The 15,408-nt window shown below is 29.4% G+C and overlaps 8 protein-coding genes across 8 annotated transcripts; 1 reads left to right on the top strand and 7 right to left on the bottom strand.

Annotated features, from left to right (window-relative positions):
• Nucleotides 1–287: 287 nt before the first annotated feature.
• Nucleotides 288–1,022, bottom strand: BX663DRAFT_507424 (AP complex, mu/sigma subunit). Its single transcript, XM_051527343.1, has 4 exons — nt 992–1,022; nt 756–908; nt 495–668; nt 288–423 (listed from the first exon to the last, which is right to left on the bottom strand). Exons 1-4 carry the CDS (start codon nt 992–994, stop codon nt 322–324), a joined length of 432 nt encoding a protein of 143 aa, XP_051383725.1. The 5' UTR covers nt 995–1,022; the 3' UTR covers nt 288–321.
• Nucleotides 1,023–2,352: 1,330 nt separating this feature from the next.
• On the bottom strand, nt 2,353–4,197 carry BX663DRAFT_568006 (CP2 transcription factor-domain-containing protein; the record flags this gene model as incomplete). Its single annotated transcript, XM_051532103.1, has 5 exons — nt 3,591–4,197; nt 3,297–3,353; nt 3,136–3,185; nt 2,841–3,062; nt 2,353–2,744 (listed from the first exon to the last, which is right to left on the bottom strand). The coding sequence occupies exons 1-5, from the start codon at nt 4,097–4,099 to the stop codon at nt 2,353–2,355; spliced, it is 1,230 nt and encodes a 409-aa protein (XP_051383724.1). The 5' UTR covers nt 4,100–4,197.
• Nucleotides 4,198–5,079: 882 nt separating this feature from the next.
• Nucleotides 5,080–7,880, bottom strand: BX663DRAFT_471771 (uncharacterized protein). Its single transcript, XM_051524160.1, has 12 exons — nt 7,715–7,880; nt 7,574–7,625; nt 7,366–7,487; nt 7,180–7,286; nt 7,049–7,102; nt 6,943–6,977; nt 6,693–6,879; nt 6,564–6,627; nt 6,191–6,498; nt 5,575–6,122; nt 5,409–5,504; nt 5,080–5,321 (listed from the first exon to the last, which is right to left on the bottom strand). Exons 1-12 carry the CDS (start codon nt 7,778–7,780, stop codon nt 5,239–5,241), a joined length of 1,722 nt encoding a protein of 573 aa, XP_051383723.1. The 5' UTR covers nt 7,781–7,880; the 3' UTR covers nt 5,080–5,238.
• BX663DRAFT_39741 (uncharacterized protein) lies at nt 7,780–8,839 on the bottom strand. The gene is made up of 3 exons (XM_051522197.1): nt 8,733–8,839; nt 8,303–8,677; nt 7,780–8,222 (listed from the first exon to the last, which is right to left on the bottom strand). The coding sequence occupies exons 2-3, from the start codon at nt 8,648–8,650 to the stop codon at nt 8,085–8,087; spliced, it is 486 nt and encodes a 161-aa protein (XP_051383722.1). The 5' UTR covers nt 8,651–8,677; nt 8,733–8,839; the 3' UTR covers nt 7,780–8,084.
• A 17-nt stretch (nt 8,840–8,856) lies between these two features.
• Nucleotides 8,857–10,669, bottom strand: BX663DRAFT_433556 (P-loop containing nucleoside triphosphate hydrolase protein; the record flags this gene model as incomplete). The annotated part of the gene is made up of 2 exons (XM_051523001.1): nt 8,857–9,772; nt 9,864–10,669. The coding sequence occupies 2 exons, from the start codon at nt 10,667–10,669 to the stop codon at nt 8,857–8,859; spliced, it is 1,722 nt and encodes a 573-aa protein (XP_051383721.1).
• Nucleotides 10,670–11,782: 1,113 nt separating this feature from the next.
• On the bottom strand, nt 11,783–12,566 carry BX663DRAFT_471764 (uncharacterized protein). The gene is made up of 3 exons (XM_051524159.1): nt 12,469–12,566; nt 12,210–12,392; nt 11,783–12,125 (listed from the first exon to the last, which is right to left on the bottom strand). The coding sequence occupies exons 1-3, from the start codon at nt 12,539–12,541 to the stop codon at nt 11,803–11,805; spliced, it is 579 nt and encodes a 192-aa protein (XP_051383720.1). The 5' UTR covers nt 12,542–12,566; the 3' UTR covers nt 11,783–11,802.
• BX663DRAFT_507407 (uncharacterized protein) lies at nt 12,567–14,063 on the bottom strand. Its single transcript, XM_051527342.1, has 3 exons — nt 13,965–14,063; nt 13,863–13,911; nt 12,567–13,770 (listed from the first exon to the last, which is right to left on the bottom strand). The coding sequence occupies exons 1-3, from the start codon at nt 13,990–13,992 to the stop codon at nt 12,606–12,608; spliced, it is 1,242 nt and encodes a 413-aa protein (XP_051383719.1). The 5' UTR covers nt 13,993–14,063; the 3' UTR covers nt 12,567–12,605.
• A 175-nt stretch (nt 14,064–14,238) lies between these two features.
• BX663DRAFT_433528 (uncharacterized protein) lies at nt 14,239–14,886 on the top strand (the record flags this gene model as incomplete). The annotated part of the gene is made up of 4 exons (XM_051522997.1): nt 14,239–14,299; nt 14,375–14,443; nt 14,518–14,633; nt 14,719–14,886. 4 exons carry the CDS (start codon nt 14,239–14,241, stop codon nt 14,884–14,886), a joined length of 414 nt encoding a protein of 137 aa, XP_051383718.1.
• Nucleotides 14,887–15,408: the final 522 nt, after the last annotated feature.

Here is a 15,408-nt window from a genome sequence, read left to right as displayed (position 1 = left end):
AAGGAAAGAATAGTATTTTATTATTATTATTATTCAAGACTCTGTTAGCCAATTAAATACTTGAGAGCAGATACTTCTTGTCTTGGATATTGACTGACAACATAAATTCAAAATGAGAGAATGTTGTTTTACATTTTATTTTTAGAGAGGAGTTTCTTTTCCCTTCATAAACAAATAATTTGCATGTTATTGATCATTTGTTAAGTCTTTCTTCAACAATTTTTTGTTCAAATGCCCATTGCGGGGGAGAATTAAAAATGCATAAAAAAGGAAAAAAAAAATAAATATTTATTTTATATTTACAATTACAGGTATTTATTATTATTCTAATTTATCCAAATGATCAAGTCTTGTTAATACAACATTTTTACTTGTTTCTTCGATTTCACCTGCTAAGAACACCTCATCTAGAATAGCGTAAACCTAAATTTGAATGAAATTACTACAAGGCCTTTTTTATACTTATACTTGATACATATATAAGTGTACTGTACCTTATAAAAATTAAAAACTAAATCTAATTCACATACATTGCCGAAAAAGGCATCTAATACTTCCACAAAGAAATGAATTGCTTCTAAATAAGCTAATTCATTATCGTTAGCATCTACGCATACACAGAAAAAGAGTCCAGCGTATCGACGATAAACAATTTTATAATTACGAAACTTTTTAATATTTAAAAAAAAAAAAAAAAAGAACAAGGAGAATGGTCAAGTTTATGTCTATTTTAATTGTATACAATCTAATCTTACCTCGACAAAATTACTTTGGTGTTTTTGATCTCTTGGCGCAATAAGTCGATGTACTTCTCCTTTAAGCTTTAATTTTTCATCATCTTCATATGGGACGTACCATTTGGCTAATCTTGTTTTACCTTGACGATTTTGTACTAAAATAAATCTAAGCTAACATCAATAGAAAAAGAAAAAAAGAAAATAAAGAGTGAATACTTGTTTCCTTATTTTTGCGCTAGTATAATGTTAATTACCATAATGCATATAAATATGTATATGTATAAGGAATTATATTTTATTAAAAAAAAAAAAAAAAAGGCACTTCAAATTTCTTTCCCTAACTTTACTTGAATTGTAACAGTAGCAGTGAGAATATCATGAACGGATTTTAACCACCGCGTTTTTTTTTATTTTATTTTTTTTTTATTGATATTATTATTATTTTAACATGTTATTAATAATATGCATAATGCAAGCTTAATCAAATATATTACATTATATAATCCACTTGTATTCTACCAAAGAGGAGTAGAAGAAGCGCGTTTTGTTGAACTTGAATGTTTCTTTCTTTTCTTGTTATAAACTTCATCATCATCTCTAGATCGTTTCTTATTATTATTATTCATTGTGTTTTCAGTTAATTGTGATATAGTAGTAGTAGTGGGGTGATGATGATGATGATAATAAAGAGTAGAATCATGCTTTGTGGTTATTGTAGTTGTTTCTTTATTTGCCAAGTGTTGTTGCTGTTGAAGAATAGATAAAGGTTCATTTGATATGAGGATATTCTCGTGAATAGCATTTACAGAAGAAACGTCTTGAAGCTTATCAGAGAGTAAAATATCATGTATAGATGGTGATAGACGCGTTGTATATGGAGTATCCTTGTATGATAGTATTGATTTGTGACATTCAAGTAAAATAGAAGGAGGAGATAGTTCAGATGCAACTGCTGCAACTGCTGCCTGAAACTGTTCTGCTTCAATTTCAGCTATGGCTTCTTCAAAAGGAGAGGGAAGAATAGCTTGTTCAGTATCATTCTTATTATCACTATCATTCTTATTATTATTATTGAGCTGTGAATAGTTCGTATGGATAGTGTCTAATAAGGGTGAGATCTCTTTAGAGATATCAGTTGCAATATCCACATCACTATTATTAAATGCGATAGGTATTTCTTGCTGCTGCTGTTGTTGTTGTTGTTGTTCTTGACAACTGCCATTTTCGACATGAGGGAAAACATATTTGGATAATATATCATCCCCATTTCCATTTATAATATCAGAATAGATAGGATGACTTGTAGTGATAGAAGACGTCTTGATGAGTTCGACTGCTGATTTAGGTGAATCGACAACAGTCATACATTGAGGTGACAGGTTTTTAGCTGTTGTATGAACGGGCAGTGACCAACTAGGATGAGTTATGTTATTCGTATGGAATAAAGAGGATGGATTTGGAGTCGTCATTGCACGTGCATGAAGTCTTGTTTTAATATGAGATAATCTTCTATTACTCTCAGATAAATTGCTGGATAGCTCCAAGGCCTCTTTAAATAAAGTATGAGGCGTTGAAAGAGTATACATAACAGCTGCAACACTATCATCCGATTTACCTATACATAAAAAAAAAATAACACATCTTTAAATAACCAGCTATTTGTAATATCATACAGTCCATTTGTCTTACCATATATTTTTTCAAGTAGTTTAGTACGATGTTTAGAATCATCTTTTGTCTTCCTCTCTGCACCTTTGTCTCTAAATAATTTAATAGTACAGAAACTAGTTTCATGATTGTTTATCATTTCTGTATTTATCTCCTGGAATTGACTTTTCATAAGTACCCTTAATGGAATTCCTTTTACGCCTTTTGTCTTTGTAAAATCAGTGCTCAAGAATTTGAAACGAATCATTATTTTAGCACCAACTTCACCATTCCAATTGAATATAATTTTATCGAAATTTGATAGATTTACGTTTGTTACCCCTATTGAGTTAGTATTATCTGTAAATAGGTATAGATAGAGATATTAGTTTGCTTGTTTCTATAAATATATAAGGAGAGAAAAAAAAATAATATAAAATAGCAAATGAACTATACCAATTTCAATTAACCGAGGATTTGGCTCACTTTGTTGTGAAAGCCAATATTTCCAAAATGTATCTGTAATAGCACGATGTTTAGAGAGATGAAAGCTAATTGATATTGTACTAGTGATAACTTGATTTTTTGATAGATTATCCTTAAGTTGGATACTATATACTTGTCCACGATTTAAGTAAGTAATACTTTCTTCATCTTTTTTTGTGACAGCAGTTTCAGCTATAAAGCATGCATATATAAACTGTTAAATTAGATGATCGTTATTCGTTTAGTTATTTATTTTATTTTTTACCTTCTAAAATGACTTGAATTCGAAGATTCTTTTGAAAGTTTTGAGATAAACTAAAATAATAGATATGTATACATATTTTAGTATATATTTATAAATATTTTTAACATGTATAATTTTAGCTGATCAAAGAATTTATCTCTGTTCAACACACACACACACACACACACACACAAGCTTCCTCCAGTTCCTCCAGTTCCTCCTTTTCTGGATAATACTCCCTTTGATAAATAAGTAAAAAAAAAAAAGATTATTTATCACTTTTTATTTTCCCCTGTTCTTTCTTTGTATCACTATCTTTCTAGTCTATAGCTACAAACATATCTCTATACACTCATCCTTTACCCTCCCTTTTATAAAAATCTATTTTCTAGCGACCATAGTATTCTCATATATGTATTATATATTATATAGAAGCTAAAAAAAAAAAGAAAAAAAAAAGAAAAAAATAATAATACCTTGAATGTTTAGTAACAGTATTTGACTCTTTCATGAATAATGATTCATTTTGTTGAAGTTGATAATTATTATTATTACTGTTATTAGTATTATTTCCTTCAAAATTCATTAAAGTAAATTTTGGCACATGAATAGGTGAACTAGTATATAATGTAGTTGCAGAAGAAGGTGTATAAGTTAAATTTCTATTGCGTCTTCCAAAGTCATTTTGATTAAAATGACGTGGATAATAATAAAATGGATACATGGTGTATATATCTTTATAGTTGTTCACTGTATTTGAATGAGTTGCTCCAAAGACAGAAGGGAAAAATGCGCTATTGTTATGACTATTCATATCCATCTGTAGTAATTGCTGATGATGACTCATGTTTCCAGTATAATTTAGTTTGTTACAAGTTGAATTTGACATATTACTACCATTTGTAGTAGTAGTAGTAGTAGTAGTAAGCGACGAGGATTCATACTGCAGTGGACTTAGTAATTGATTTCGATTATTATTAAACATATTATACACTGTCTTTTATTCTCTCCCCCTTTTTTCTTTTTTTTCAAGTGATATAGATTGATTTATATTTGTTGCTTTTATTTTATTTTTTGTTGAATAAAAGAGAGAGAGAGAGAGAAAAAAAGAGAAGAGAGAGGGCTTTAAAGGATATTAGATAGATGTCATTTAAATGTAAATGAAATCATGTAGTGATACATTAGGTCGACTTTTATGTCTTTTTTAGGAATATATTCAAGAAGAGGAGAATTACATAAAAGGGGCTAAGTGAAGAAGAAAACAAAAGGGATATGCACATATAAATGAACTTGAATAATATATCCTGCTTTAGTTTCAGTCAACGAGTGCCTCTTTCTTTCTTTCTCTCTCTCTCTCTCTCTTTATTTTTTTTTTTTTTATAAAAAAAAAAGGAAAATTATTTGTATAACATTGTTTTTAAAAGTGTATAAATAGACAGTACATAAATATATAAAAGAGTAAAACTTTGCCTGTATGTATATGGGTCAAAAAGGTTAAATTAAGGATATAGGCAAAAAGAAAGGGTGTGATACATGTTATAACTTTTGATATATACATATAAATATGTATATTTTTCGTTCTGGATGTTGTGCATAAAGCTTTGACTTGATGTGCCACTTTTAATCTATTAAAAGTTTATTATATGTATCACATTATGTAATCATTTATAAATTGTTATATATACTCTTGAATACATAATAATTCAAAAGTAGGATACTATCAAAGACATGTATGCATATATGTTAGATCTGTCAATAAAATAAGATGCATATATCCTTTCCTTTTCAGTATATAAATAAGGAGTTTTTAGAAAAGAGAAAGTTTTTTTTTTTAATACTTGCATGTGCATTTCTTGTCAAAAAAAAAGGAGGATATAACAATAACAAAATAAAATGATGATCCTTTTTCTTTTTATATGTGTTTTTAACATTGAATAAAAGTTTATATTATTTATCATTTAACCCCTTTGACACACACACACACACACACAATATGACGCTATTACATAAAAAAAAAGAATAAAAATAAATTTGTTTTACTAAATAAGCTGAACTTGCATGGCAGATTATATTTTATTTAATTGATACGGTCTAATATAATTCTATGTAAACTTTTATTATTATCTACCATTCAGTTCCATCAAATCCAATAAATCCCGTCATTAGGAAAATAGGAAAGAACTTTTTCTTTTCAATTGTTGAGCACCCTATTTTACATACAAGTTAATTTTTTTTTTTTTTTTTTTTTTTTTTTTTTTTTTTAAAAAAAAGATACCGATGTTTAGTGAACTTACAATTCCAAGCTGATGTAAGTCTACCGTCTATACAACTTCCTGCATCGAAATAATTATCACCACCAGAACCATCAAAACCATGTCTAAATAAATCATCTAAAAAAGAAAGCAATAAGTTAGCATCTTTCTCTCTTTCCCCTCCCTTCTTCCTTTTCTCTATTCTTACACAAAATATCTTTTCGGCATTGTTCAATACTACCATATTCATTTTGAATATATTCTGCAGCATGAACATCCTTTGCAAGTAAATCTAATTTATCCAAGGTACTAACAATAGGAGTCAAGATACGTGCAACTTGATTATATTTGTCAATAAACATAAATGAATTAGGCACATTTTTATCTCCTAAATGAACGACACTGCTACCAACCCAGGATCCGCATTTCTTATGAACTCGATTTAATACTTTATGAATAGCTCTTGATACGTTAGGACATGGTTGGATACGTTGTAGTCCTTGACCTGTATTTGTTAATCTATACACATTAGGTGAAATTAAATCTTCATCAGCCATATTCCAAAGTAAAAACATTTCATTCATAATTTCACGCCATAAAGTCAATGATTGATAAACGTATGTATATTGTGCTGAATGTGAATGTGTCAAACGATGTCCATTTCTACCTGCTTGAATTGCTAAAGAATAATTATGTTCATGCTTTACTGGATTAAAATATTTTGAAAGATATTTAATCATTTTATCACAAGGATCTCTATAAAATATACATATTTATACATATTAATAAGAGTAGACTTAGCACTGTTTTCTTTTTTCTTTTACCTATTCGCTCTTAAGAAAGCATTATTATCAGATATAGATAATAAACAGCGTTCGATATCTTCTTTTGAAATTCTTTCATTTGCATATTTTTCACATATAGTTCGAATAGCAAGCTGTTTACGTTGAACTTCAGCATCAATTTGTCCCCGAGTTTTGAAATCAGGCACAATTTCTCGTGTAGCTAAAACAATATTTTCATCATGTAAAACTTCAATACTTTCTTGACTTTTCAAAAAATCATAGACTGTCTTGATTGGGATAATACATGAAAATCCAAGATATTCTTCAACTTCGGGAATACAAGAATCCTATATTTAAAATGATTCTTAGTGGGATCACATAGACAATCATATAGGTTGCAGTCTATATTTACCATAAGCATATACATTAATTTACCATAAGTCGATCTCATTTTTTCTGGATTCATAATTTTATGTCTATTGTAAGTCTTTAATTATCGGCCTTTTTTTTTCTTTTTCTTTTTCTTTTTTTTTTTTTTTACCGTCTACCAACTTCAAATATTTGTTGAAAGATGGTTGCATTATCACGTAAATTATTCTTTGAAAATAACTGTGAACCTTTTTTATAATCTCCTGCTACTAACAAACCAGAAATGATAGCACATAAATCCTTGATTTGTCCAACAATTCTTCTTGCCTTATTTGAATATGTTATAATATCAATTTTATCTACAAGAAGAAATTAGCTGTCAATTTTATTTTTTTTTTCCTCCTCACTTTTTTCAATTTTACCTGTATATTCTGACACATTTAAAGCAGCTTCTAGCCTAAAAAAAAAAGACGTATGAATATATGTTAAAAATGATCTCATAACTATTTCTTATATAATAAATATTACAATTTCAAGTATTGTCTTTCTTCAGAATCTAATCGTAATGGTATCGTTTTAGATCTAACATATATATGTATATTAATCCCCAAAAAAAAAGACTCAAAGCATCAATCATACTTTATTTGTATGTACATTACCTTTTGGTTATATAATCACCAAAAGTAGGACCATTACTGTTAATAATTGTACCATCCATTTCCAATAAAGCTTGTTTCATAGCTACATTGTCTTTTTCTCTTTCATTCTATATGAAGAAGAAGAAGAAATATATATAAGTATATGTCTCCACTAATTGTTTTTGTTTCCGTGCTTTGAACATGTACCTTTTCATTATTTGCAGCATCTATTTTTATACCATTCTTTAAAGTTTCCTCTTTACTATTTGCTTGAAGATTTAACTTTTTAAAGGTATGTAGTCGACGATTACCAGTACGATGAAGCATATCTAATCATTATATATACATATATGTACATGTATATACATTAGGAAATTTAATTCACATGCATTAAATTGAATGGACTCTATTTTACCGTAACAAACTTCACAAAAATCTTCATCGCATTGTTCACAAAACACAGAGGCCTAAACATGTCCAAAAAAAAAAAAAAAAAAAAAAAAAAAAGCTTAATAAATAGAATCAGGAACACATGCACCAAGACTTTAAATCATACCTCTTGATCGTTACATTCAACGCAGTAAATAATCTTATTACTATCTGAAGTTACTAAATTATCCATTGATATCTCGATCTATTCACTTTAATCTGCACTTTTTATATACGTTATTTATTAAACAAAAAAATGGTGCATCTAAAAAAAGAAAAAGAATAAAAAAAAAAAAAATACTTTGCTGATTTTGTTTTATTGGTTTTGTGTGTGACGGTGCTTAGATACAACACACCCTCTTTCTCTCTCTCTCCTCTAGAATAAACAATTTTTATTGACAGTTCGAATTTATAATAAAAGTGCGTCTAATGTAAATAATAATAAATAAATAATAGTGATAATAATAATAAAAAACAAACAAACAGGCTTCTATGTATTATCCAGATATGGTATTTTTTGCATTATAATATTTTAAAGATACTTCTAAGAATGGTTCTCCAAAGGCAGGATATACTTCAGATTGCATAGAAGTAACTAGTTGAAACTCACGAGCAGTTAATGGTAAAGCTTTGGCCTAATAATACCTTTTATCAGTAAAAAAATAAAAAAAAAGATAGACAGATATAGAGATTTTCATATTTGTATATACTTTACAACTTTCTTTAAAACACTATCAGATAATATACTTCCTGGACTTCGAATATTATGCTTAGACATAAGTTGATTTCTTATCTTTTTCAATTCTTGGTAACATTGTATCGTAGTTTCATCTTCAGGCACTTTATTCGTAGTAGTAGTTGTTGTTGTCTTGGTTACCGTTGTAATTGAGCTATTTAATTCAGTTCTTCCATTATTCCTATTTATATTTTCTTTTGCTAGAGTAGCTCTTTGAGTTCTATTATTGGATGCATTCGGTAGTCTTCGTCTATTAGGAGTTGTAGAAGAAGAAGAAGTAGTAGTAGTAGTAGTCGTAGTTGAATTATTTCTACTATTATTCACCATAGACCCAGCTTTTACAAATCCCGTTCTCTATTATAATTAATATTGTTATTATAATATATATTTTATATGTATAATGACTTACATTTTGAGAATAAGAAATTAATATCTTTTTAGATCCGTTTAATACATCATTTGCTTTTTTGCTCAACTAGATAATGAATGAAGTCAATTTTATCTATTGTATATTTATCTTTTCTTTTTCTTTTTCAAGAGATAACACTAGTACTTACAGTAACATGAGTAATAGGAAATCCTTTTGCATTACATTCAGATTTTTCACGTATCACATCATCATGAATCATTGTTCTCAAGAGACGATCAACTTCTGTACGTTGCTTTGCTTTACCATGTCCATAGCCTTCTAATTGATCATGACCATGCTCCATAATACGCTTATTCTTTGATCCACGATAGATGTCCACTAATTGAGCTAAAGTAACATGGTCAGGGTCAATTTGTTGAATCATGTTGATTAGAATGATAGCCTCTTTCGACATATCCCTCACGACTGTCCTTGTATATTCATTCCTCATACAATTATCACACATGCGCTGACAGTGACTAGGATCAAATCGTTCACCAAAATAACCCATGATCTGTTTACGTCTACAATCAGTCTCGTTATCACAAAATCGCATCATCGTATTCAAGTTATCTCGTTGTCGTTGCTTTTGCTGCCAACTACCATCTCCCTGATCAATTAAGAAATTATGTGTTTTAGTGTCACTATAGTTATAGTAAAGTCGACATGTGGCAGGTAAACCATCACGACCTGCGCGACCCGTTTCTTGGTAATAACCTTCTAATGAAGAAGGTACGGAATAATGGAGTACAAATCGTACATCTGGCTTATCGATACCCATACCAAATGCAATCGTAGCCGCAATGACTTGAACTTTTCCTGTTTGCCATTCTTGTTGCACTTCGCGTCGTTCTTCTGTTGTCATAGCAGCATGATAATGTTTAATCGAGACACCATAGTCTGTTCTCAAATTTGTCGCAACCTGTTCACAATCCTTTCTTGTACAACAATATATAATACCTGATTGACCTCTATGCTCTTCAATAAAATTCTTCATATCGTTTAAAATTGTTCTATGCGTCTTTGGAACAATTTGGTATCTATTTTTTTTTTTTTTTTGAATATAGATAAATAGATAGATAGATTAATAAAACAAGTTCAATTAGAATAATACACATGTTTATACTGTACATTAGATTGGTTCGATTAAAACTCTGTTTTAAAACCTTACAATCTTTCATCTTGAGATTAAATAAGACATCCTTTTGAACAGCTTCATTTGCAGTAGCAGTCAATGCCATAATGGGCACGGTAGGATATGATTCCTTAAGAGACCCTAGAAGTTTATAATCAGGTCTAAAATCATGTCCCCATTGTGACACACAATGTGCCTCATCAATCACAAACCTTGCAATTTTATTTCGGCTGTATAGACTATCTAAAACGTTTTTAAGTTGATTTGATTTACTCAATAACTCAGGTGTAATATATAGTAATTGTGTCATGGGAACAGACTTATGAAGATCACTAAATATCCATTTCTTTTGCGAAACAGGAACAGTACTATTAAGCATACCAGCAGCAATCCCTTTCCCATTCACTAACTGCTCTACTTGATCTTGCATTAAAGATAATAGGGGAGAGACAACAAAGGTAACACCTTGACGCTCGTAACGTTGAATGATAGCAGGTAATTGATAACAAAGACTTTTACCACCCCCTGTAGGCATCAACACAAAGACATCTTCACCTTTCAGTGTGGTATTGATAGCTTCAAGTTGATTAGGTCGAAATTCAGATAATTTAAAGTTTTGGACAAGTGCTTTGCGAACATCTCTACTCCATGGATAATTCGGTTGAGAAGAATGATCAGGTATAGGTAATGGTGGAGGAGGAGAAGAAGAAGAAGAAGAGGTTGTATTCGATGTTTGAATAGGAAGCGGTTTAGAAGAAGCAAAAAAGGGAGATACTTCAATAGATTCGTTATCAATACTCATCTCACTATTCTCCTCTTCATCATCCAAAATAACATACTCCTGATTATTATTCATTGTTGTTGATGGTAGTGTTACTGATGGGGTCGAACTTTGACTTGTATTATCTTTATCTATTAGCTCTTGAATATGCTTTATTTGCATTACAAGCTCTGCTCGTTCATCCATTAAAATCTTTTGTTGTTCTTCACTTGCATTATTGCTTAATCCTTCCACAATACTATTATTAACTTCATTCTGCCTTTCCTTTAAAGTAGTTAATATCATCTTTAATTCGTCTTTACTTTGTATATTTGAGGGAGAAGAAACAAGTTTAGGTGTAGGTTCTTGTGGTGTTGTATTACTAGCAATATGATCAAGATCCATCATCACATCGTCATCAATAGGGAAAAAATCACTTGTCGCATCCTCTCCAAAGATGGCAGCTTCATCTATAACATCGTCAAAATAGTCAACATCGTCAACGATAAAATCAGCCATATCATCGTCAAAATGATTATTTAAAGAAGTTTGAGGTAGAGAAGAAGAAGAAGCTGCTGTTGTTGTTGATTGAAGTAGCTTAGGCCTTTTAGGTTGACTATCAGTGAGATCTATTGTATCAGGAGCCTGACAACTATCAGATGTCCTTTTCTTTTTATTTGTTGACTCTTTATTTAGATCATCATTATTTGTTGTTAAAGTAGTCAATGATGATTGTAAATTGCTAGGATTATTGTTACTTGGTATTGTATAGCAATCTAAACAAGCATTGTAGATCAATTAAATAAATTGTTTAGTTTTTTTTTTTTTTTTTTTTTTTTTTTTTTTTTTTTTTTTTTACGAAATAAACTTACTAGTAATCAAAGATAAGACAGGTCTGTACTCTTTTTGGTATTGAGTGACAACAATAGGCTTTATAGATGTATTAAACCAGTTTAATTGTTCATTATAATTGTCATGTTTTATTACATTACTTTTATTTCTCATTATTAGATAATGAAAAAAAAAAAAAAAAAAAGTAACAAAAGACCATAAAAATTTAGCCCGCAGCATATACATAAAAAAAAAAAAAAAAAAAAAAAAGTCAGGTCAAGAAAAAATTATTTCCTAATTTCTGATTTATCGAGTTTCTTATTTCTTTAGATAAAGCCTTTTTATTATTCACTGTTTCTTTTAACAATATCAGAATCTGATAGTGATAAGGAGGTCTGATTTAGATAGGAAAGATAAGAATTCCATATTAATCCAAATCCATTATTTACTATAGGCCGATAGTAAACAGGAAAAAAAGCAAAGGTGAACATATTTACAAAGGGCCAATATCGATATGAATTTATTAAACCTGTCAAATAGCTTTTTTCAAATTTTTCTTTAATTTCTTGTCTTGTTCGACCTTCTAATATGGATATGCTACCCATAAATACAGCTAAAATAGTAGGTGCAAAAAAAAGTTGATCTATTCCTACTCGAACTATAGTTGCTATGAAGAATAAGATTTTTTAATATTCCGAACAAAAAAAAAAAAAAAAAAAAAAAAAAAAAAAAGGGGGTAGAAGAGACTTACCTGCCCATTTATTATCTAACTTTACTATTCTATTCATAAATCCAAACCAGGTCCCAATCACTGGTCCTCCAATAACAGCCCCATATACAGTCATCCTCAATGTGCGAGGTATATCATGATGATTGATTCCTTTTTTTTCTATTAATTGTTGACTAATGACATCACCAACTGTCATCATGATGGCTATAAAAAAAAAAAAAGAAAATATTATCCATAAATGAATCTCTCTCTCTCTCTCTCCATCTTCTTAACTTCCTACATGATTGTATAGAAAATGTTCTAGTTGGTTTCGTCAATACATTATTCTGATATTTTTGTAATAAAATATTCATTATAACATTTATTTATATAAGAAATAGGAGGAAGAAAAGGATGATTAGATTTTTATACGTATTTTCAACTGAGATTAGATAAGATTTTAATGGTATCATGAAAACCCTTTTCCGTATTTTGAATCACTTTGTTTTGCCAATGGTGTTGTATATGGTTATTAAGTGATAACAGCATCCAATCAATAACTATGACCCATGAATGATTTACAGAAATAGATTTTGATAAGCCAATTGACGTAAGTTTTCTAGCCCATGCATGCTGATCAAACATGAAAGGTATTATAGCTTGTGGTATTCCTAATTGAATCATAGTAAAGCAAGTATTCATGCCTCCATGATGTATTATACCAAATACATTATGACTCTGGATAAATGCAGCATGATCAATAGCAGGGCTTATTATACGTAACCTACTATTATAACCTGTAGTGAATTTTGCTTTAACTAATTTATATAAAATTGTATCCTGACTGGAAATAATCCAAATAATATCAAACAGATTATTATTATAAGCAAGTATCTCTAATATTCTTTGTTGTATTTCGTCAAGGAAGATACTACATTGATCTATATTACATAATATCGGGGATAGTGTGTCCATTGAACCGAAATGAATGAGTAAAATAGGCTTTTGTTGACTACGATTGTCATTAGAATTGATTTCTTTTTCTTTTGTCATTAAAGACCAAAAGCCACCCATAGTCGCTCCTTCTCTATTCCCATAAAATAGATCTGGATCTATTGCATATATAAAGGGCGGTATGTTATCAAAGCAAGTAGGAATTGGATCTAAATTTAATATAAATTCTCTAAAATCACCCATATCTTCCAAGAATAATCTCCACATCCAATGATGGATATGGGGATACCATATAGATCTTAATTGACTATCATATAATTTGGGAAAACTCTTGATTATCTCTGCTTCAAACTCGTCAGGTATTGGGTATAGATCAAGTGAAAAAAATGAAACTACAACCGAGGGTATCTTAAGCTTTTCTGCTATTGACCAACCTTCAAGGACAAAAGTCGTATAAACTAATTTTGTAGGTTTTAATATTTGACATGCTTCCCATAGTTGCTTTCTTTCAACGATTCTTTCTTTATTTGATTTAGCTTGTTGTAATATGGAATAAGAATGAATATTATGCAGGTCATATAAATGTTGATAGACATAATGTAGCTCTATAGGCGCTACAATAGTTAATCGATGTTGCGAAATTTTTTTCCTTATGATGTAAATAGAGGAGGAAAAACAAGGGGTGTGTGTGTGTTATAAAATTAGTCTTGTTTTATTTTTTAGAGTAAAAATGTACGTTACTTGTATTCAATGGCTAATGCAACCAAAGGTTGTAAATCACCTCGAGATCCTTTATTAACTGTTAATAAGTATATAGAATGTGTTTATTATAATACTATTTACCTAGAGTTAATAACACTAAATGGCTCATTAATGCTAACCTATACAATGAAAAGAGTTCATTATAGATAAGCGGACAGACAAATTGATAATAATATTAACTTGTTAAAGAACCATGCGAAAAAAAAAAAATCATACTTTGTCTGCTTATTTTCTAACAACCAGTCACATTCCCAAAGAACATAACTGAGACAAGAATTGGAAAATACTTGTTTTATATACACATACATTTTTTTTTTCATTATTGTTATTATTGTTTATTTATATAACAGCAATAATGGAAATAACAAGTGGTCCATTCTTCACTACTTCCACTGGGCTCATTGACAGTATTGACAGTAAGTTTCTTTTTTTAACATATATTTAATTGCTATCATTAGTTGGCGCGTATTTTAATTCTATTATAAAAACAGAAAAACTAATGGTTGTCTTGAGAGATGGTCGCAAACTAATTGGTATTTTGAGATCATTTGACCAGTTCGGTTAGTCTAAGAAATGAAATTTGACGAATAATGGATTAATTTATTCATTTATTTTTTTTTTCCTTTTTAAACAGCTAATTTAGTTTTGCAAGATACAATTGAAAGAATTTATGTCGGTAATTGTTATGGAGATATTCCAAGAGGTATCTTTTTAATTAGAGGTGAAAACGTAGTATTACTTGGTGAAATTGTAAGTTTTATGCATTAACTATTATTCATAATCATTAACGTGTTTATTATTATTATTATTATTATTATATATAAAAAAAATAAAGGATTTAGAAAAGGAAGAACATATTAATTTAAGGCAGGTGCCTGTTGAAGAAATTTTGGTAGCACAGCGTGAGGAAATTGAAGCAAGGGAAAGATTAGAAAAGATTAAAAGTAAAATCTTACATGATCAAGGTTTCTGTGTTGATTCTACTCAAAATGACTTGTATTAAACAAAAAGAAAGTATAAATTAACAACGTTACTGCGAATAACAAAAAAAAAAGGAACATTCACTTCATTCATACAAGTAACTATACTTCGCATTTTATTAGAAACAAATGAAAAGGCTCTATTATTATTAATGTAATATATGTATATATAAATATAATATAGACCTTCTATTATAGTAATAAAAAGACGATATCATTAATTTCAATTCTCTTTAGTAAAGATTCTTGTAATCTTTCTTGTAATTTGGACAATTAGACCGCCCAGTGCAGCTAATGGAACCAAGAATATACCACAGCAACCACAGTTAGTGTTGATAGTAGATGGTTCTGTTGGTGATGTAAAGGGTTCATTTGTGAGATGCGTTGATTCAACGGTTTTTGTTGTTACTTTATTATTCATTATTCTTGCAGCAAAAAAATAAAATAAAAGTGCAAAGTAGTGGGAGATCTATGCATGCTCCATATTTTGTTGTGTAATTTTAAATTATTCTTTTTATTCTGCGGCTATTAAAATTAGATTTACG

This window comes from Cokeromyces recurvatus (assembly GCF_025118155.1).
Source record: "Cokeromyces recurvatus strain NRRL 2243 chromosome Unknown BX663scaffold_10, whole genome shotgun sequence".
Lineage (NCBI taxonomy): Eukaryota > Fungi > Mucoromycota > Mucoromycetes > Mucorales > Mucoraceae > Cokeromyces > Cokeromyces recurvatus.
The sequence above is the reverse complement of the archived record's forward strand: the minus strand, read 5'-3'. Positions and strand labels throughout refer to the sequence as shown.